General features: G+C 43.4%; 2 protein-coding genes across 9 annotated transcripts in view; both read right to left on the bottom strand.

The window, feature by feature from the left end:
- Nucleotides 1-13,106, bottom strand: part of dtl (denticleless E3 ubiquitin protein ligase homolog (Drosophila)) — a 168,827-nt gene extending 155,721 nt beyond the window's left edge. Inside the window, exon 1 of the mRNA XM_041213768.1 lies at nucleotides 13,030-13,106. Within this exon, the coding sequence (XP_041069702.1) occupies nucleotides 13,030-13,042 (13 nt within the window). The 5' untranslated portion in view covers nucleotides 13,043-13,106. The remainder of the gene's footprint in view (nucleotides 1-13,029) is intronic.
- The window catches only part of lpgat1 (lysophosphatidylglycerol acyltransferase 1), a 183,112-nt gene that overhangs the window by 93,520 nt on the left and 67,252 nt on the right, over nucleotides 1-22,340 (bottom strand). For all 8 annotated transcript variants that reach the window (XM_041213773.1, XM_041213815.1, XM_041213823.1 and 5 more), the window contains one exon: nucleotides 13,030-13,156. In XM_041213773.1, the coding sequence (XP_041069707.1) occupies nucleotides 13,030-13,156 (127 nt within the window). The remainder of the gene's footprint in view (nucleotides 1-13,029; nucleotides 13,157-22,340) is intronic.

Below are 22,340 nucleotides of genomic sequence, written 5' to 3'. Positions count from 1 at the left end.
AAATGAATAAACATCATTACCTGCCTGAACAGAGCTTCTGTTACCAGCTTGATGCAACTGTGGACAGCTGATTGGGACACTCCACAAAATCCCCCACTGACCTGTAGAATGAGCCAGAGGCAAGACCACTGTGACCTTCAGGGCCACTGGCATAGGGTTTCCATCCATACAGTTGGAAATAATCTCAAGCCCAATCATATGTCAAACAGAGGTCATGGTCTCCCTGGAGAGGTGGAGCCTCCTTTGGCAGTGCACTTTGGACATATTGAGATAGCTACATCGCTGCCTGTAAACCCTAGCAGCAGGATAATGGTGTCTTCTGCAGCCCCTTCAGCCTTGAACTACCTGCTGGCTCTGCGCTCTTCCTCCCCTGCAAACTGCATATGGACACCAGGACTCCTCTGCCTTCTGCCCATCTCTTCCTCCTTAGAGAAGGTGCCACCAGCAGAGACCACAAGCCCCATTAACAGAGTAACAGAAGGCTGTCTGATACCTGGAAGAGTCCAAACGGTCAAAATCCTCCAGGGGCATTAGAGACATGAATGAGTCCTGAAATGAAGCCTAGAAATGCTAAGCATGAAGCTCAGAAGTGATGAAGCTGTCATGTTCAAATAAGCAACCAGCAGCAAACGCTCTCCCAAATTCTTCACTCTTCACACTGGCAATGCTTCTGACCCATTTGCAAAATGTGTGTTGCCTGCCTGCCCGTTTTGCTCGTGTGATGAGCGCGAAATTGCATGGGCAACATAAAATCAGGTTCAATTGAGTTTTTGATGGCCTTAAATGACCTCTTAATTGATGGTAGGCGTAGCTCTAATACCCCCACGTGTCCACCGACCTGAAGATTGTGTGCATGCGGGATGACGTTGGGACGCTTGTCCAGCTTCTTCTCGCGATATTTTACACCCGATCAGGTTGGGCACGCACTCGCCCGTGAGGCGTAAAATTCTGCCTCTAGTGATTTTGTGCTGAACTCTTTCTATTGTTTCAGCATTCTTTCAATAGTCCGGAGCCCAAAACTGCAAACACTTTTCCCAACTGTGGTCTTCCTCAGGTTCTATAAATAATACATCTCAATATTTCTCTGCAATACCTCTTTGCTCTACAACCCAATATTCGATTGGCTTTTCTGATTAACTTAATCCACTTGAAACTCAATATTTATTTAGAGAGCTAGAACCCCAAAATCCCTCTCTTCTCCCACATCATCCAGCCAATTGAACCAAAATGTAGCACTACTAAAGCAGCGTTTGCTTAGCAATAACCTGCTCACTGATGCCTAGTTTGGCTTCCGCCAGGGCCACTCAGCTCCTGACCTCATTACAGCCTTGTTTCAAACATTAACAAAAGAGCTGAACTCCTGAGGTGAGGTGAGAGTGACTGTCCTTGACATCAAGGCTGCATTTGACTCAGTGTGGCATCAAGGAGCCCAAGCAAAACTGGAGTCAATGGGAATCAGGGGGAAAACACTCTACTGGTTAAGATTCATACCTAGCACAAAGGAAGATGGTTGTGGCTTTTGGAGGTCAGTCATCTCAGCTCTAGGGCATCACTGCAGGAGTTCCTTAGGGTAGTGTCCTAAGCTCAACCATCTTCAGCTGCTTCATCAATGACCTTCCTTCCATCATAAGGTCAGAAGTGGGAGTGTTCGCTGATGACTGCGCAATATTCAGCACCAGTCACGACTCCTCAGATACTGAAGCAGTCCATGTCCAAATGCAGCAAGACCTGGACAATATCCAGGCTTGGGCTGTCGAATGGCAAGTAACATTCAAGCCACAAAAATGCCAGGTAATGACTATCTCCAACAAGGGAGAATCTAACCATTGCCCCTTGATGTTTAATCATCACTGAATCCCCCACTATCAACATCCTGGGGGTTACCATGGACCAGAGACTGAATTGGACTAGCCGTATAAATACTGCAGCTACATGAGCAGGTCAGAGACTAGGAATCCTGCGACAAGTAACTCACCTACCGACTCCCCAAAGCCTGTGTGCCATCCACAAGTCACAAGTTAGGAGAGTGAAGGAATACTCTCCACTTGCCTGGATGAGTGCAGCTCCCACAACACTCAAGAAGCTTGACACCCACAAGCAGCTCTTTGATTGGCACCACATCCACAAACATTCACTCCCTCCACCACCAATGCACAGTAGCAACAGTGTGTACCATATACAAAGTGCATTGCAGGAATTCACCAAGGATCCTTCAACAGCACTTTCCAAACCCACGACCACTACCATCTAGAAAGACAAGGGTGGCAGATAGATGGGAACACCACCACCTGGAAGTTTCTCTCCAAGTCTCTCACCATCCTGACTTGGAAATATAATCGCTGTTCCTTAACCGTCACTGGGTCAAAATCCTGAAACTCCCTCCCTAACAGCTCTGTGGGTGTACCAACACCACATGGACTGCAGCAGATCAAGAAGACAGCTCACCACCACCTTCTCAAGGGCAACTAGGGATGGGCAATAAATGCTGGCCCAGCCAGCAAAGCCCACATCCCCTGAATGAATTTAAAAAAAAAATTTATTGACACTGAATTTCAACCACCATTTTTTGCTCATTCCACCAGCTTATCAATATCATAATTGCTAACCATACTTCCTATCGTAGTATTGTTTGCAAATTTATACACTGCTGCCTCTCTTTCATCATTGATATACAAAGTGAACAGGTGGTCCCCGGACAGAATAAGATGGTACACTACTATCCACTGCCAATTGCTGTGAGAAATGACCTTTGACCTCTTCTCCACTCCTGCCTTTTAACTGGTTTTAATCTAAGTCTCTGCAGTAGAGTTTGAACTCACAACCTTCTGGTTCAGGGATCAGTGTTACCACTGAGCCATAGTTGGTTCTGCTGAATAGATTCATGTACAGTACTTTGCCAAGGGGCGAAGAAGTTGAAAACTCCCAATCATTTTTCCAACACAGAACTAAAATTGCTCAGCACTAACAAACACATATTTTAATGCTGCTCATATAACTACAGCAAAATACCAGCTAGCCAAACAGGTCTAGCTGGAATTCATCAGACCAAAGAATGAGTTAAGTAGAACATCCCCAATCTGCCATTCCTAGCACCAGTTTACCTATCACTCTAGATATATATTACAGTAATGTTTTCAATTGGATCTTTCCTCCACTTACTCAGTTAACAAAGCTGGAGAGATTGTGAGTGCAATATTGTTATTAAATGCTGTTATGATAATGCAGGATGGCAGCCGATAGTAGTTAAAAAGAACAAACTCGCTGCTTTTTTAAGTATCTGTTTGCCCTTTTGCTTTGCAAAAACTGTTGAATTGTTAACATTTCCTAATTTTAAAAAGAGGAGGAAAATATGTAGCTTGCTGCATACTTCTGCCAAGAAAACATTGTTCTCTCTAAAAGCAGGAAGATGGCTAAGAGATTGATGAAAAATATACACCTTCAAAATTGGTTTTAATGCATGATTGAAATTAACAATGGAACTGTTAATAACCAGATATTAAGGTGGATAAAATAAACCACACACAGACAAACTACAGTCTGAAGCTCCACTTTACAATGGGTCACAAACATTCAAAACACATACCAACTACAACCTCAATAAGCATTTTCCATAAACAAAGCTTTAGGACACACATTCCATACTATGGAAAATACAAATACAATTTTCCAGTTTACAATAATCACAATAAACACACGGGGGCCAAATTCCTCAAGGGTTCCATCAGTCCCTGCCGTTTCTACAGCACAAATCCCCCGCAAACAGCACGGATCACCTCTAGGAGTGACTAACTTACCTAATTATGGGGAAGGGAGCCAGAGGTGGAACTCACGGTTTCCTGTTCCACTGGCTCAATGGGATTCTGGTGCATCTCTAGATGCTGGTATACCAAGTGAGGTGGGCTTCAGGCAGGCAAAAATGGATCCCATCATTGGGCAAAGAAAGCAACCTGGACCAAGGATATGGCAATTTAAAAAAAATTCTTAAAACAGTTCAGCTACCTAACGTAGGAGGCTATTGAAGACACTGGAGTGAAGTAGGATTTTAAAAAACAACCCCACCTCAATGGCAGAATTCTGTTATGGCGCTTGTAACTGCCTGTCCTATGCAAATGTGTTTCTCTCACACCGAACCTGCAAACTTCAGCAAGGTCAATAATGAAGGCCATTAGCAGTTATGATCCTGGTGTAAATACTGGGACCGTGTCCCAAGGAAATTCATTATCTTGTAGTTAATGGGTGAGAAATTGTGCTTTTATTAGTCTCTCTAGATCCAAACCAATCCATCTCAAATGTCTGAAGCTTCTGTGATGCACTAAATCCACAATCAAATGAAATAGAATAAATAATAAAATAATGATCAATTCAAAAAAAATTGGCAGCCAGCCTGAGGGAGGTGGTGGTCTGCAGGAGGTTTTTCAGGGAAAATTGCCTGTAAATAAATGCATGGGTTTCAATGTGGTGACAATTTCCTAAACAAAACATCCAAGCTCCAGAACAGTGGAGACAGGGAAGAGGTGTTCACACTCCAGTCTTGCCCCAGCACACCCCAGCTCCAAGAAGCCGGGAGCAACAACATTCCCGAGGGGGGAATAAATGGGAAAGTCTTCTCCAAAAGGGAACAATCCAATATAAAAGCAAACTACTGCGGATGCTGGAAATCTTGAAACAAAAACAGAAAATGCTGGAAAAACTCAGCAGGTCTAACAGCATCAGTGGAGAGAAAAAAAGTTAACGTTTCGAGTCTGTATGACTTCTTCAGTGCTAAAGAGAAGTAAAGATGGAATGAAATTTATACTGTTTAAGGGAGGTTGGGGCAGGTGAAACTGGATAGAAGGCCAGTGATAGGTGGAAGCAAAGGAGAGATTGCCAGAGATGTCATGGACAAAAGGATGTTAATGATAGTGGTACTAGATCAATCCAAACCTCGCAGAATATTTCTAACAGGGCAGGCCAGGACAGTTTCCTTAACCCATCACAAGTGAGACAATTTGCAAACACTATGGGTATGCAGGAACGGACCAAATTACTGGAACTGTCAAAGACAACAGGTCCAGTAAGGGGCAAAACACTTTAAAATGGGGATAAAGATTGTGTCCATTAATGTACATAGCCTTAAATCTACTACGTGTTGCAAATTTGGATTACCTTGCCCAAGGTCAAAGCTGACCTGCTGTTTCTGCAGGAGTGTGCACTACCACACCTCAGCTCCTACAGCCAGCCAATGGTCGCGATGGTGGTCCCACGGTCCATCGATCTGGTCGGGAAGAAATGATTCACGTTCCTCCAGCTTCGGTATTCTGCTGTGGGGAGGCACTTAATCTCCAAAGTTAAGGAGATGGGGGGTGGTAGGTGCCTCCTCTGGGCAGGCATATTGTACAATAACGCTCCACTCTGGTTAATTAACATTTATGCCCCAGCTCGAATCAGCGAGTGGCTGGCCATCATTCAGCAGCTCCTACTGCTGCTGGCGACATCCAGGCCAGTCATTCTAGGTGGCGACTTCAACTGCATCAGTGATACGGCTGGACAATCCTGCAGTAGATTGGATGCCATGTCCAGAAACCTAATGGAAACAGTAAAAGATGCCAAGCTGCACGATGTCTTCAACAACCCTGCAGATGGAGTGCAGCGTAGATACACCTGGTCATAGCCAGACAAGTTCATCCGTTCCAAGGTAGGCTTCCTGTTTGTGTACTGAGCATTCACGGTCAGATCTACTGACGTCAAGCCAGTGCTCTTCTCTGACCACCTCCTTCTGATTTGACTGTCACTTACAGGAAGACCAAAGGATTGGCAGGGGGACGTGGAAGCTGAACGTGAATCTATTGACCTTAGAAAACATTGGAGGAACTCAAAAGGGATTACAAGGGTTGGAGACCCGTGAAACTACTGAGTCCTCGACAGTGGTGGGAAGGGATCAAGGAAAACATTAAGAAGTTTTTCCATGCTCAAAAGCATTCAGAAGGCTAGAGAGGAAGAAAATAAATCTCCCTGACTCCAGAAAAGCCTGCAGAATCTGCTCCAGCTGCAGTCGAAGGGGGTCGATATCAAGGAAGATCTCCAAGAGGTGAAGACACAGCAAGCTTTGCTCTCTGCCTCAGAGGCCTCCAAGATAATCTTCTAGTCCAGAGTCCGCTCTGTGGAGCAGGAAAAGAAGTGCTCACATTTCTTCCTCCAAAAGGTACACAAGAAAGCTCTGTGAACAGCAGCCTGAAGGAAGACGACGGCTCAGTAAAGTCATCGTAGTCTGACATTTTGAGGATCAGCTAATCCTTGTGTGCCGGACTTTATGACATGTAGCCTACAGACACCATGGCCTCCCAGTAACTTCATCACAAAGGTCTTAGATGAAAGTACGCGGGAGAATCTGGACAAACTGTCAACTCTGGATGAGCTGACTAAAGCCCCCAGAATCCTTCAAGAAGACTAAAACTCCTGGAAGTGATGGCTTACCAGCTGAATTGTATTCGGCTCTGTGGGACTGGATTGGCCCAGACCTCCTCAAAATGTATGAGGATATGCTTCTGACCAGCAGAATGTCAGGATCCATGAGGAAAGGCGTCATCATCCTCATCTACAAGTAGAGGGGGTAAAGGCAGGAAATTAGAAACCCATTTCACTGTTGAATATGGACTATAAAATTCTGTGCAAGGTCATTGCCAATTGGGTCGAGTTGGTGATCCACCTTGACCAGACCTGTGCTGTACCCAGCAGGAAGATCTCTGATAGGCAATCTTATCCGAATAGTGCGGGACTGGGGTGTGAACACCGCCTCATCAGCCTGGACCAGGAGAAGGCCTTTGACAGAAAAACGCCGACCTACATGATGGAGTCGGGGTTTGGATCCAATTGTGGAGTTCCTCTCCAACAGCTCGACACAAACATCAGTTGTGCTTTTTTAATCACTGGGTGGAATTGGAAGCTTTCCAATTAAATCTCGAGTCAGGCAGCGCTGCTCCCTCTCTCCTGTCCTGTTTGTGTTTTGCATATAACCCTTTGCTGAGTCCATCAGGAAGAACTTGGGCATAAGAGGAGTGACAATCCCAGGCAGTGGAGGCATTCAGGTCAAAGCCTCCCTTTACATGGACAATGTCGCTGTCTTCTTCTCGAATTTGCTGTTGGTGTGCAAACTGATAAGCATCTGCGACCAATTCGAACTGGCCTCGGGAGCCAAGGTAAATCATGGTAAGAGCGATGCCATGTTCTTTTGGAACTAGGCTGACCGATCCTTCGTCCTCTTCAGTGTCAGGTCAGACTGCCTGAATGTGCTGGGGATATGGTTCTGAGGGACTGGGGCATGCACTAAAAATTGGAAGGAACAAGTAGCTACGGTCAAACAAAAACTGGGCATGTAGGAGTGATGCTACCTCTCCATTGTGGGTAAGAACCTGCCCATCAGGTGTGAGACACTTTCAGTCTGGCCCATTCCTCACTCTGCTGCTGTGACAATCGCCTGAGCCATCTTCTGCCTTATCTGGAGGTCAAAAATGGACCACGTTCGCAGGGACACGATGTACAAACCTAAATAAAAGGAAAAAAAAATATCGTACCAACATCATCCTCGTCCTGATGCCACTTGGGTGTGGGGCTGCATCAAGCTATACTTAGAACCTGGGGACGTAAATACCAAGTGTCATTACGTGCTGATGTTTTACCTATCTCTGGTGTTGCAAAGAATGGGTCTGGCCAAGTTGCCGCAGAATGCTCTAAGCAGTTGGACCGTGCTGAACCACCTATCCTTCATGGAAAAGTTTATGCAGAGAAACACCTTGACCACCATTCCCTCAGGTACCGGTCTGCACCTGACAGCCTAGAGGTCACGCGTGAAAAGGAGACGGTGGACCATGTCGGATGGTTCCCTAAGCAGACTGTCAAGTCATTTAGCAGAATGCCTCATTGCCAGAACTTTCGAACAAGCATCAAGATGTAGCTTGGCTGGCAGTGAGAAAGGCCCTCCCTGTCAGACACTCTTTAGTCTGCCCAAAACTTGTTTATCTTCCAGTGCAAAATGTTGTCCACGACTGAGTGTTGCAGACTGGCACATTCCAAGGTCCAGGACTACGTGTTGAGGAATGTGCTAAAATTTGGGGCAGCCGCCGCAGAGACACAATGGGGAAAGGTTGCTGTCTAAGGTCGTTCAGCCATTGTACACTGAGGGGCTGGAAATTGTATAGAACCCCTTGGGCTGTATGACTTACACTGAATGTATACAGTAAATATTACATGTATCACAATTGTATTGAAGCACCTCAGTGTGCAACATGGTTTACGTAGAAATTTTGAATAGCATTGCACCGTCTGTAATGGCCATTTGAAATTTTTTGTAATGTGCGTTATTCATAAAATATCTAAAAGTATATTTTCGCAAAAAAAGCCTTATGAATGCTTCAAAATCAGGTTTTTTTTGACACCAAGTACTCTGATCACTGTTGTAATGAAATGTCCAGAATTCTGGAAGCTGTTATCAGCTTCATAAAGTTTGTCCAACCTATTTACCAATGTCAGCATTGCTGTTTCCCATCCTTAGCAATTCCAGTCAGCGATTTTAAGTGTTTTGGTTTTTGATTAACAGAAGTTAATATTACATGTATCACAATTGTATTGAAGCATCTCAGAGTGCAACAATGATAACCATTTTATGATAAGCATGTTCTAGATTTGAATCTTTTAGTGACATAGTGTCAGTTGGTTCTTTTGTCACTGTGTAGCTGCAAGGCCCACACAAGGGCAATTAGAGATGGGCAATAAATGCTGGCCTAGCCAGCAAAGGCTACATCTCGTAAATGAATTTTAAAAAAGTACTGCTAGCTGAAGCTTATCTTCAACATCACCTGACTCATCCAGTACAAAATTTCAACATACATATCTTTAGATATCTAAATACAATTTTGATTCAACATCACTATTTGGATTTGAGCTCCTACTTTGTCATGAGACGACTGAAGATTTGAATTTTACTTCTGCGGTTGATTCTTACCCAGGCACAGCATGTCTTAATACACATTCACAAATCATCTCACAGTAATAAAAAAAGCAGTGCTAATAATCCACACAACTTGATACGAAACTGAATCACAATTTACTTGCTTGGTAGATCTGTGGTTTTGAAGGAGATTTGACAACGTCTACACTTTCAAAAGAACAAACTACAGAACCTTTTGAAAAATCCTAAATCAATGTCTTTATTATTCTGGTTAATCCTCCTAGTGTGGATATCCATCTTGTCTCCCTGAAGTCCAAACAACACAGTTTAAGGATGCCTGACACATAACTTGGTTAGCCACCAAAACCCTGCACCCCCACCCCTCCCAGTTAAACTTGCAAATAATACATTTAACATATTAATACATAATGCAGAAGTGCAGCAAAATCATTGTTGTATACTTCAGAAACCTTCCCCAGTATGTGCTCGAACGTGAGAAAGACATGGAGGGGTGTCTGTGTCTGCACAGCTAACAAGCAGATGTGAAGGAAGATATGAGTATTATTTGCCAGTTAATAAACCAAGCCAGGTCTTGATACATGCGGGCATGGACTGATTCATTATCTGAGGAGTTGCGAATGGAACTGAATATTATGCAATCATCAGTCAACATTCCCACAGTTAGCCTTATGATGGAGGACAGGTTATTGAAGAAGCAGCTGATGATGGTCAGGTCTAGGCCTTGACAAACTCCTGCAGTGATAACCTGGGGTTGAGTGGACTGGCCTCTAACAATCACAACCAATTCCCTTTCCTGGCTCCCACTGACATCTGTTTTACCAGGGCTCCTTGGTGCTCCTGGTAAAAATGCTGTCATGATATCAAGGCACAGGGTCCTGGCATCACCTGAGCCTGAAGGAAGCCACATATGATTAAAATTTTCACTTTTATTTTGAGTATTCAACAGTCACTTTCACCTTATCTATGGCATTCAGCTCTTTTGATCATGTTTGGATCAGGGCTATAATGAGATAAAAACAAAAAAACTGCGGATGCTGGAAATCCAAAACAAAAACAGAATTACCTGGAAAAACTCAGCAGGTCCGGCAGCATCGGCGGAGAAGAAAAGAGTTGACGTTTCGAGTCCTCACGACCCTTCGACAGAACTTCTGTCGAAGGGTCGTGAGGACTCGAAACGTCAACTCTTTTCTTCTCCGCCGATGCTACCGGACCTGCTGAGTTTTTCCAGGTAATAGGGCTATAATGAGGTCTGGAATCAAGTTAGCCAGGTAGAACTGATATGGAGCATTGGCAAGCAGATTATTGATGATTAAATGCCACATAATAGCCCTGTCCACAATATCTTCTGTCACTTTGTTGATGACAGAGCAGGCTAGTGGAGAGTGATAACTGGCCAGATTGAATGCGTCCTGCTTTTTGTGGAAAGGGTCACTTGGGCAATTTTCCACTTTGTCAGGTAGATGCCAGTAGCTGTAATGGAACATGGATAGAGGTGTGTTTAGTTCTGAAGCACAGGTCTCTTACACTATAGCTGGGATGTTTTCAGGGTCTATAGTCTTTGTTGTATCCTGTGCACTCAACTGTTTCGTAATCACACATACAAGCGCATCAAATTGGCTGAAGACTGGCATGTGTGATTATGTGGAGCTCAGAAGAAAGCTGATATGGATCATCCAATTGGCACTTCTGGCTGAAGATTGCTGAACAATTCAGCCTTGTCTTTTGTACTCACATGCTGAACTCGCCAGCATTGAGGATGAGCATTGAATTTTACTTCTGCGGTTGATTCTTACCCAGGCACAGCATGTCTTAATACACATTCACAAATCATCTCACAGTAAGGCTTTTATATAAAAAAAGCAGTGCTAATATTCCACACAGCTTGATACGAAACTGAATCACAATTTAGCTTGCTTGTAGATCTGTGGTTTTGAAGGAGATTTGACAACGTCTACACTTTCAAAAGAACAAACTACAGAACCTTTTGAAAAATCCTAAATCCTCCTCCCATGTGTTGTTTAATTGTCCACCATCATTCAGGACTAAATGTGGCAGCATGGCAGATCTTTGATCTGATCCACTGGTTATGAGATTGCTTAGCTCTGTCTGTAGCATGCTGCTCCCACTGTTTAATCACAATCACTCGAATCCAAATGAGATGCATCCCCCAACTATCCCTAACATACCCAGGGAGAGGAAGCGGTGGCCTTTTCTGGGCCTGTTTCAATGCTGCTTGGGGGTCAGGGGAAGGAAAGGAAAGGATTGCGCCGTTGGAATATATGTCATGCTGACAGCTCCCAGCCCTTGGCCTAGGCCTTGGCACAGGGGAGACTGCATTGAGTTAACATTCGCAAGGGCCTGATTGGCAAGGTCCAAGTTTCCCTATTCCAGGAAGGCTGAGGGCTATGATTGGAGGACACAGGGCCTGGGTATTCATTTATTTAAAGTTTGCTCTGGAAGCTGGTCTCTGCAGCCTGTTTCCAAGTGTGCTGTTAATTACTTCTTTCTGATTGGTTTTCTTCCCCCCAATAATCAAAAATCGATCTACATTTTTCCAGCCTTAGTCGACAAGTAGGAACTCGAGGATACACAAAGTACTTGGGTTAAGACATTTTTTTAAAATGTGGTTAAAATGTAGTTATTGTCCACTTTCCAGCATGTATATTCACACAGTACTGGAATCACACTGTGTCAAGTAACTATTGCAGTTGTTACTAAAGCAAACTCATTACTGACAAAGGCTTGTGTTAACTTGTGAAGCTCAAAGTACTAGCAAATATCTCCAGATTACACTAACCTAATATACTTGTGAATTTGTGTTCTCAAGAGAAGAAATAAAATCAATACCAACAACTATATGGGTATCAATTCACACTCCAAATAAAAGGCAAACTGAAACATTCAACATTCTAGAATTTTTATTATCTATTCATGAGATGCGAGTGGCCCAGGCCAGGCATTATTGCCCATCGCCAATTGCCCTCAAGGTGGTGGCAAGCTGTCTTCTTGAATCGCTAGAGTATGTGTGGCGTAGCTAAACTCACGGTACTGTTAGGTAGGGAGTTCCAGGCATTTTGACCCAGTGACTATGAAGGAAAGGTGATATATTTCCAAGTAAGGATCGTGTGCAACTTAAGAGACGAACTTGGAGGTGGTGGTGTTCCCATGTGCTTGCTCCTCTTGACATTATGAGGGTAAAGGTCATGTGTTTGGAAGATGCTGTAGAAAAGGCCTCGGCAAGTTGCTCAGCAGTGCAACTTTCAGATGGGTACTCACTTCAGCCACACTGCGCTGTTGTAGGAGGGAGTGATTGTTTAAGTACTGCCAATCAAGTGGCTGCTTTCCCCTGGACGGTGTCAAGCTTCTTGAATGTTGTTGGAATTGTACTCAGCCAGGGAAGTGGAGAGTATTCCATTACAGTCCTGACTTGTGCCTTATTGATAATGGAAAGAGTTTAGGGAATCAAGAGGTGATTTACTGCTACTTGCCACCCAGCTCTGACCAGGTCTTGAATTTATATGACCAGCCCTGTTAAGTTTCTGGTCAAAGGTGATCCCATGGATGTTGATGGTAGGGAATTCAGCAATGGTAATGCCATTGAATGTCAAGGGGAGGTGGTTAGATTCTCTATTCTTCGAGACAGACAATGCCTGCCACTTGTCTGGTGTAAACGTTGCATGCCACTTATCAACCCAAGCCTGAAAGTTGTCCAGCTCTTGCTGCATGCAGGCACAGACTACTTCATCGTCTGAGGATTACAGGTTTGGAGTCAAAAGAAGCTACCAATTCTATTGAAGTCTGAAACCGGTATATAATTTAGAATGCTTTGTGATCAGCTTTCTACAAACAACTGTGAACAACAGAATAAGAAGTGTTTCATCTTGTAATGATCAAGGGATAGGGGTAGAGAAGGAAGACAACCTTTTACAGTGTCAAGGCAATGAGATTATAAAAAATAGGTCCCTCTTGCATGCCATTAAACAAGTACATCATCCCAATATATGGCAGTCCATAGTTCTTCAATCAGCCAGTGGGAAAAGGCTGCATGAGTTAGGTTAAAAATGTAAAAGAATAACAAGACTTACCTGTAGTGCACATGTGTGACAGTTGGTTCTCTGTAGCCAATGATCCAAGTCTGAATGTCTATTGGTTTTGCTTTGTGATACGCGATGGTAATATCTATGACCCACTGGAGACCTTTTTGTTTTTCCACTACATAATAGAGATAAAAAAACAATGTTAAGCAGACTTATTTTTCTGCACATATCTAGGCCTTGATGAAATCACTGAGATTGTAGGAGTGAATATGCACTGTGGATAATTTGTGCTGACCAAAAATGAGCATGACTTTATCAAACCAGTCAGTTGTCTGTATTCAGAAACTATGTTTTGTATGCAGAGTACCAACTTGCCTGTAAATTGGTACAAATAACACCAATGTTACCATTTCATAGAATCATAGAATGGTTACAGCACAGGTGACCATTTGGCCCGTCATGCTCATGCTAGCTCTCTGCAAGAGCAACTCAGCTAATCTCACCTTCTTCCCTTCCCCATAACCCTGCAGCCCATTCAGAATGAAATAAAACATAGGGCTGGATTTTAAGGGGGTCCACACCGCCCCCCACAAAGTGCAGGGTGGGCTGGCCACTTTGGGTTGGCCTCTCCTGCCACTCGTTAAAATTCTAGCAGCAGCAAGATGAGACCCTGTAGTGCCTACTTAATGGATTCAATTGGCCCACTGGCAGGTAGGGCACCTGTCATTCCTGCCACTGGAAAAACTGCAGTGGGGGCAGGGGCAGACAGGTAGGCAGCGCAAAGCTGCCCACTGGATTTTACATGCCTCCCCCACCTCCCCAAACCCACCAGCCAACTAGCATAAAATGCAAAATACCATAGATGCTGGAAATCTGAAACAGAAACAAAAATTGCTGGAAAAACTCAGCAGGTCTGACAGCATTTGTGGAGAGAAAGAGTTAACGTTTCAAGTCCAGATGTCTGAAGATGAGTTCCGAATAATGTCCTCTAGACTCGAAACGTTAACTCTTTCTCTCCGTGGATGCTGTCAGGCCCGCTGAGTTTTTCCGATAATTTTTGGTTTTATAGCATGAAATGTAGCCTGTGATCGTACTCGGCTTGGCAGTGCAAGTCCAGGATTAAGACACTACTAAAGCAACGTAGAAGAACGTCGTCTGGTTTATCTAGATCATGCTGCATATAGGCAGCACCTGCAGAAGTCTCTTTCTATGAAAATAATTTTGGGATAAGGGTATTTCTGGCAAGGTTAGCATCTATTGCCAACACAGAGTTGCTCTCGAAAAGGTGGTGCAGTTTTGATACAACTGAGTGGGTTGCTAAGCCAATTCAGAGCATGATTAAGAACCAACCACACTCCTGTATGGTTGGTGTTGCATTTGGCCAGACCAGGCAACAATAGCAAGTTCGAATATTGCTATAAAGAGACATTTTGTTGAAACTTTTCACCTTGCACTCACCAGGACAAAAACAAAATAGCTAAATTTCAAATGATCACTACAATTTATACGACAGGAGAAAAGGGTGCTGATAGGTAGGCAAGTCAACTGTGATTGGCCGAGGCATTCTAAAATTTGGCATTCTTGCGTTTGTCCTGATGAGTGCAAAATGAAAAACTTTAGCACTATGTCTCTCTTTCCAGCAATATTCAAGTTCTGCACTACCAAGTGACTAAGAGCAAGTTTCCTTCCCCAAAGGACATCAATGAACCAGGTTGGTTCTTACATAGTTATGAGGTACAGTAGCATTGTAGTTGTAGCTAGATTATAATCCAGAGGCCTGGACTAATGATCCAGAGAAATAAATTCAAATCCCACCAAGGCAGCAGGAAATGTAAATTCAGTTAATCCACGAATCTGGAAAAGAAAGCAGGTTATCAGTAATACAGACCACAAAACTAATGAACCAGAATTTTTTTTTTCAAGACAAATCATAATGTTCTGCAGGAAAGGAAATCAGCCATGCTGGCTTTTAAGCAATTCCAGACCCAGCAATGAGGTTGACTCTTAATGGACCACTTTCAGTTGCTTCAGTGATCACCACTCCATCATAAAGTCAGAAGTGGCGATGTTCGCGGATTATTGCACAATGTTCAACACCATTTGCGACTCCTCAGATACTGAAGTAGTCTTTGTCCACATGCAGCAAGACCTGGACAACATTCAGGCTTGGGCTGATAAGTGGCAAGTAGCATTCATGCTACACAAGTGCCAGGTAACATTCATACCACACAAGTGCCAGGTAAAAACCATCTCCAACAAGTGAGAATCTAATCATCTCCCACTGATATTCTTTGGCATTATCATTGCTGAATCCCCGACTATCAACATCGTGGGGGTTACCATTGACCAGAAACTGAACTGGACTAGCCAGATAAATACTGTGGCTACAAAAGCAGATCAGGGGGCTGGAATTCTGCAGAGAGCAACTCACCCTCTGATTCCCCATAGCCTGTCCACCATCTACAAGGTACAAGTCAGGAGGGTGATGGAATGCTGTCCAATTGCCTGGATGAGTGCAGCTCCAACAACGCAAGTAGCTCAACATCATCTAGGGCAAAACAGCCTGCTTGATTGGCACCTCATCCACCATCTTCAACATTCACTCCCTCCACCATCTACAAGATGCACAACAGCAATTCACCAAGGCTCCTTCGACAGCATCTTCCAAACCCACAACTTCTACCACTTCAAATGACAAGTGCAGTAGATACCCAGAAACGCCACTACCTGCAAATTCCCCTCTAGGCCACACACATCCTGACTTGGAACTACATCACCATTTCTTCACTATCACTGGGTCAAAATCCTGGAACTCGCTTCCTAACAGCATTATGGGTGTACTCATGCACTGCAGTAGTTCAAGGTGGCAGCTCACCACCACCTCTCAAGGGCAATTAGGGATGGACAATAAAAATACTGGCCTAAGCAGCAAGGCCCACATCTTGTGAATCAATCAAAACGTAAACGGCCTAGCAAGCCAGTCAGTTGTATGAAACCACTACAAAGAGGGTTATAACAAGAATAAAACTGGATGGATCACCCGACATTGACCTAGGCAGTGAATTCAAATAAGTCAGAAGCATATCCAGCACCCCTGCAAAGCCCTCCTCGCATAACATTTGGGGATTAGTGTCAAAACTGTGGGCAATCAAGCGACAACCCTACATACTCATATGCCCAGAATCATATTATTTAACCTAATGACCCAGATTCCTCTGTCACTATCCTGGGTGTGTCCTGACTCAAAGGCAGGAATGACCCATTATTAGTGGTGCTACAATGGTATAAAGTTGAGAAAGAATGGTCCTAGGATTCCTCAACATTGACTCCATACCCATGAAACCTCCTATCATACCAAACATGCATAACTAAACCTCTTGTTGATTACCACCGACCACCGACCCCCCTCAGCTGATGAAAGTGGGGGCTTTAATTATCATAATAAAAATCCTCATATTAACTGGGATAGTAATACTGTAAAAGGGCAGAAAGGGGAAGAGTTTTGAAGTGTGTTTAGAAGAATTTTCTTGATCAGCATGGTTTTGACCCAACAAGGAGGCATTGCTAGATCTGATTCTGGGGAATAAAGGTCGGGGGGGAGGGGAGGGGATAAGTATCAGGAGGGGAACAGTGATCATAGTATCATAAGGTTTAGGTTAGCTATGGAAAAAGGACAAGGGGCAATCTAGAGTAAAAACACAATTAGAGGGCAGCCAATTTCAGTGGCGTGAGAGCAGATTTGGCCCAGGTAAACTGGAATCAAAGATTGGCAGGCAAAACTGTAATGGAACAATGCATTGCCTTTAAAGAGATGGTTCAGGTATTGTTGAGGCACATTCCCAAGACCATTGTTCTGGTTGATTGCTTTAGTTTGCAAAAGTGGGAGGTAAATTGATACAGAGCTTAGCAGACTCTGGACAGCATGACCGATTAATGTGGTTGGTTGTACTACTTACTGTTAAAGATCAAATAAGTATAATAATGTGTAAAACTTAGTTTTGTTTAGAAAAAGCTCAGTTTCAATTTATAATATTTTTCTGTTCCAATTGACTTTGCATACAGAATTGTGCATTCATAGAATGCTGCCACTATGATCTATATAAAAATCGCATCTTCAGATTACTGATTTGGGAATGTGGACAGAAATTTTCCATTCACAACTTTGCTTAACAGGGGCCTGAAGAGGTAATTATTTATTTTATAGATACAATATGCTGCACGGATCTGCAACTTGGTGAAAAATGATCACAGGCAGAATTTTACAGCCCCCTCCTTCCGGCTGGATTTTCCAGTCCTTTGAATGGTTCGTCACATTTTACAACCCCGCCCCCTCTGTGATGGGACCATAAAATTCCACCCCATGTGTTAATATAACAGAAGGCAGCCCAAATAGGAGAACTTATCCTTTCATGCCATCTCTGATGTCAACGTTCCTGGTGTGAGCACGACTGGTTCCAAGGGACCACTAAATGAGCAGCACACAAAACACCTGCTGAATTATGCTACAGCTACTTATTTGTTACAATACATGGAATAACTTGTGGATTATCAGACTGAGTGAAATTAGAGGATGACAGTCACATACTAGCGCAATAACACACCAAAACAGTCACGGACAGCTGCATTTGCAACAGGTAGACTGATGGGTCAAGGAGGCTTTTCCTTCTTGTTAGTTTTCTCACCACCTGTCACAGGCTCAGTTTGGCAGATACGTTCTTAAGGATTCTGATAACTCAGTCAGTAGGGGTGCTATCGAGCAATTCTTGGTGATGGACATTGAAGTACTCCCAAAGTATAAATGCCCTTGTTACCCTCAATGCTTTTTTCAAGTGGTGTTCAATATAGAGGAGCAATCATTCGCCAGCTGAGCTCAGGCAGGAGGTGGTAATCAGCAGGAGGTGGTAATCAGCAGGAGGTTTCCACGCCCACATTTAAGCGGATGGCATGAGACTTCATGGAGTCGAGAATCAATGTTGTTAACTCCCTTTCCTGACTAATTACCACAGTGCACTGCCTCTGTTGGGTCTGTCCTACTGGTGGGACAGGGTACATCCAGGAATGGTGATGGTGTTATCTGGGACCTAGTCATACTCTCAGAATCATACCTTACAATGTCAGGCTGTTGCTCAACTCATCTGTTGGACAGCTCTCCCAATTTTGGTATAAATCTCCAGATGTTAGAGAGGAGAATTTTGCAGGATCAACTGGAATTGTTGTGCCTTTGCTTTGTCCAGTACTTAGGTTATGCCAGATGGTCCATCTGGATTTACTCTTACAGCATTTCAATACTACTGAGTGGCTTGCTAGGCCATTTCAGAGGACAGTTATGAGTCAACCATATTGCTGTGGGCCTGGAGTCACATAAAGGCCATGACTGAAAAGGACAGTAGATTTCCTTCCAAAACAAAAACAGAAATACCTGGAAAAACTCAGCAGGTCCGGCAGCATCTGTGGAGAAGAATAAAGTTCATGTTTCGAGTCCTCATGACCCATCAACAGAACTAAATAAAAACAGGAGAGGGGTGAAATATAAACTGGTTTAAGGTTGGAGCTTGGGGGCGGGGAGGGGGGGTGTGTGTGTGTGTGTGTGTGTGTGTGTGTGGTTGTAGGGACAAGCAAGCAGTGATAGGAGCAGATAACCAAAAGATGTCACAGACAAAAGAACAAAGAGGTGTTGAAGGTGGTGATATTATCTAAAAGAATGTGCTAATTAAGAATGGATAGCAGGACATGCAAGGTACAGATAACTCCAGTGGGGGTGGGGGTGAAATAAGACTAAAAAGGAATAAAAGGTACAGATTTAAAAATAATGGAAATAGATGGGAAAAGAAAAATCTATATAAATTATTGGAAAAAACAAAAGGGAGGGGGAAGAAACAGAAAGGGGGTGGAGATGGAGGAGGGAGTTCAAGATCTAAAGTTGTTGAACTCAATATTCAGTCCAGAAGGCTGTAAAGTGCCTAGTCGGAAGATGAGGTGCTGTTCCTCCAGTTTGCGTTGAGCTTCACTGGAATAATGCAGCAAGCCAAGGACAGACATGTGGGCAAAAGAGCAGGGTGGAGTGTTAAAATGGCAAGCGACAGGTAGGTTTGGGTCATTCTTGCGGACAGACCGAAGGTGTTCTGCAAAGCGGTCGCCCAGTCTGTGTTTGGTCTCTTCAATGTAGAGGAAACCGCATTGGGAGCAACGAATGCAGTAGACTAAGTTGGGGGAAATGCAAATGAAATGCTGCTTCACTTGAAAGGAATGTTTGGGCCCTTGGACGGTGAGGAGAGAGGAAGTGAAGGGGCAGGTGTTGCATATTTTGCATATGCATGGGGAGGTGCCGTAGGTGGTGGTTGAGGAGTAGGTGGCGATGGAGGAGTGGACAAGGGTGTCACGGAGGGAACGATCCCTACGGAATGCCACCGGGGGGGGTGAAGGGAAGATGTGTTTAGTGGTGGTATCATGCTGGAGTTGGCGGAAATGGCGGAGGATGATCCTTTGAATGCAGAGGCTGGTGGGGTGATAAGTGCGGACAAGGGGGACCCTATCATGTTTCTGGCAGGGAGGAGAAGGCGTGAGGGCAGATGCACGGGAGATGGGCTGGACACGGTTGAGGGCCTCACCACTCTCCTATTTTTACTTAGTTCTGTTGAAGGGTCATGAGGATTTGAAACATCAACTTTATTCTTCTCCGCCGATGCTGCCAGACCTGCTGAGTTTTTCCAGGTATTTCTGCTTTTGTTTTGGATTTCCACCATCCGCAGTTTTTTGTTTTTATCTTAGATTTCCTTCCATGTCAGACATTAATAAGAATCCAGGAAGTTTCGTGGTTACCATTACCAGTGTTAGCTTTTCATGCCAATTTCTATTTTAATTTAACATACTGAATTTAAATTCCCCAGCTTCCATGGTGGGATTTGAACTCATGTCTCCAGATCATTAGTCCAAGTCTCTGGATTACTAGCCTAGTATTATAAACCCAGTAAATTATGGCAAGTTTGAGGAGAGACGTAAAAAGCAGGAAGTCAGTGTAAGTATCTCTGATTTTGGACATCTGTCCACAATACAGTATTTGTATGCTGTCACTTTGATTAGCAGGTTCAGAGGTTGCAAAGATCTCCAGAAAAAGTTTTCATTCTTTAACCAAATAATAATTAGTAATTCTTTAATTGTTCCGGCAAAGGCCTTCAACTCTGCAAACCATTTAAAATAATGAAAACGTATGACCATTCTCCATGGGAAATACCAAGAGAAAACATTTGAAATTGTGAGAATGCTGTAATTTGTAAACCATTTACAGGTGAAGCTTTTTGTGGATTATTTGAGGCTCAGCTAATTACGTAAACTTTATTTGAGATAAACCAGTTAAACCTGAAATGCATAATCTGTTCTGTTCATGTAAACACCTGATATTCACAGAAGTAAGGAGCAAGTGGAGAGGTTAGAGATTTTAAACTATACAAATTTAAATACACTAATGAAACATTACAAACATAAACATAGCTGTTTTCTCATGAGTAAGCTCCTTCGACCTGTGACAGAAAGGCATTCACCATATTTTACATTGGGATGAGTTTCAAAGAGCATGTAAACTCAGACATTTTCAGGAAATTATCAACTCTATCTTTTGCTTCAATTTCAAATTCCTGGATGCATCAGTTTGTATGTAAATAAAGGAGTAGGCCAGTTGGTCTATTAAGCCTGCTCCGCTATTTGATAAGATCATGGCTGATTTGATTTTGGCCTCAACTTTACATTCCTGTCTAATCCCTATACCCTTCAACTCCCTTGTCAGTCAAGAATCTATTTAACTCAGCCTTAAAAATATTCAATGACCCTGCCTCCATTGTTTTCTGGGGGTACAGGATTTCATAGAAAACATTTCTCCTCATTTCAGTTTTAAATGGGAGGCCCCTTATTTTTAAATTGCATCCCCTAGCTCCAGTCTCCCCCATAAAGGGAAAAATCTGCTCAGCATCCACTCTGTCAAGTTCCCCCAGGACCTTAAATGGTTCAATAATCACCTTTCATTCTTCTAAATTCCAAAGGATAAAGGCCCAACATTTCCTCATAAAATAATCCCTTCATCCCAGGAATCAGTCGAGTGAACCTTCTGTGAGGGAACTAAGACCTCACACTGTATATTTTTATTAAACAGATATAGTGATCATCATGGCTATTTCAAAAATTTTTTAAATTGGACAAAGATCTTTTAAAATGATTGAAGCTATGACTGTGTGTGACCCCTGAACAAAAAGAGCTATTTGGCAGTTTTCAAGAAATATACCGCTCATTTCTGAAGAGACACTAATGACCCATTGTGAGCTGCACAGACCAAATTCAAAGAGAACCATACAAAGCCCACCTGCATTTCCAAACTCAGATTGGTCAACTGGAGTCTATTCATCTGCTAGGACAAGGGACTGCGCAACCATCCTTTCAACCCTTTACAGTTGGAACGTTTAACCATCTCAAGAACCCAGATGAGGGATACACACCCCTTGTCAAAGCCCCTGTGAAGAGGTAGGAATCAGATGACATGAACCTCTAGCTGGTAGAAGCAGTTATATTGCCTTGCTATACTGCAAAATCAGTCTGCCATTTTAACATCTAAATAGCAGCAAAAAGAGCTCTGTCCCAGGCTGGTTACCTGACCCCATCTACACTGTTTTTACTGGAGCTTCTGTACCATCGCCTATAAGACCGATTGATCTCTGCATGCCTATCCCCTCGTATGAAATCAACACTACTGGAAAAGTGAATTATACAGTATTGGGTTTCAGCCTGTGGATCTCAGTAAAGGAATGCCTCATTGGACATTGATTCTAAACTCGCATGAAACAATAATTCTCTCTCGTTGGTCTTTGCCCTGTAAATCTTTCTTTTCTCTATCCCTCTTGTACTGAATGAGTGCATGGGGGCTATGTGGCAAAACCCCTCCCGTGTTTTGAGTGTGTGCAAATAAACTAACCCTTCTGAGTTCATCCTATCACGAGTTTGCTGTGGGGTATTAACAGAAATTGGACCACGCCAAAACAGAATTGGGGAACATGCCACCGCTTATAAAGGGGGCAGTAAATCAAAACACCTTTCTGTTTACAGACAGGTGGTGAGAGGAGAAATCAGGGCTGTGTAAATTAACACCCTTCCTGTCCATAACACTTCTCTGAACTGCTTCCATGCAATTATATCCTTTCTTAAGTAAAGAGATCAAAACTCTGCACTGTATTTCAGGTGTGGTCTCACCAATGCCCTGTATAACTGCAGCAAACTTGCCTACTTTTACAATCCAATCCCCTTACAATAAATGACAATATTTCATTTGCCTTCCTAATCACTTGCTGTACCTGCATATTAACTTTGGAATTCATGTA

Source organism: Carcharodon carcharias, chromosome 2, assembly GCF_017639515.1.
Source record: "Carcharodon carcharias isolate sCarCar2 chromosome 2, sCarCar2.pri, whole genome shotgun sequence".
Taxonomy (NCBI): Eukaryota; Metazoa; Chordata; class Chondrichthyes; order Lamniformes; family Lamnidae; genus Carcharodon; species Carcharodon carcharias.
The sequence above is the reverse complement of the archived record's forward strand: the minus strand, read 5'-3'. Positions and strand labels throughout refer to the sequence as shown.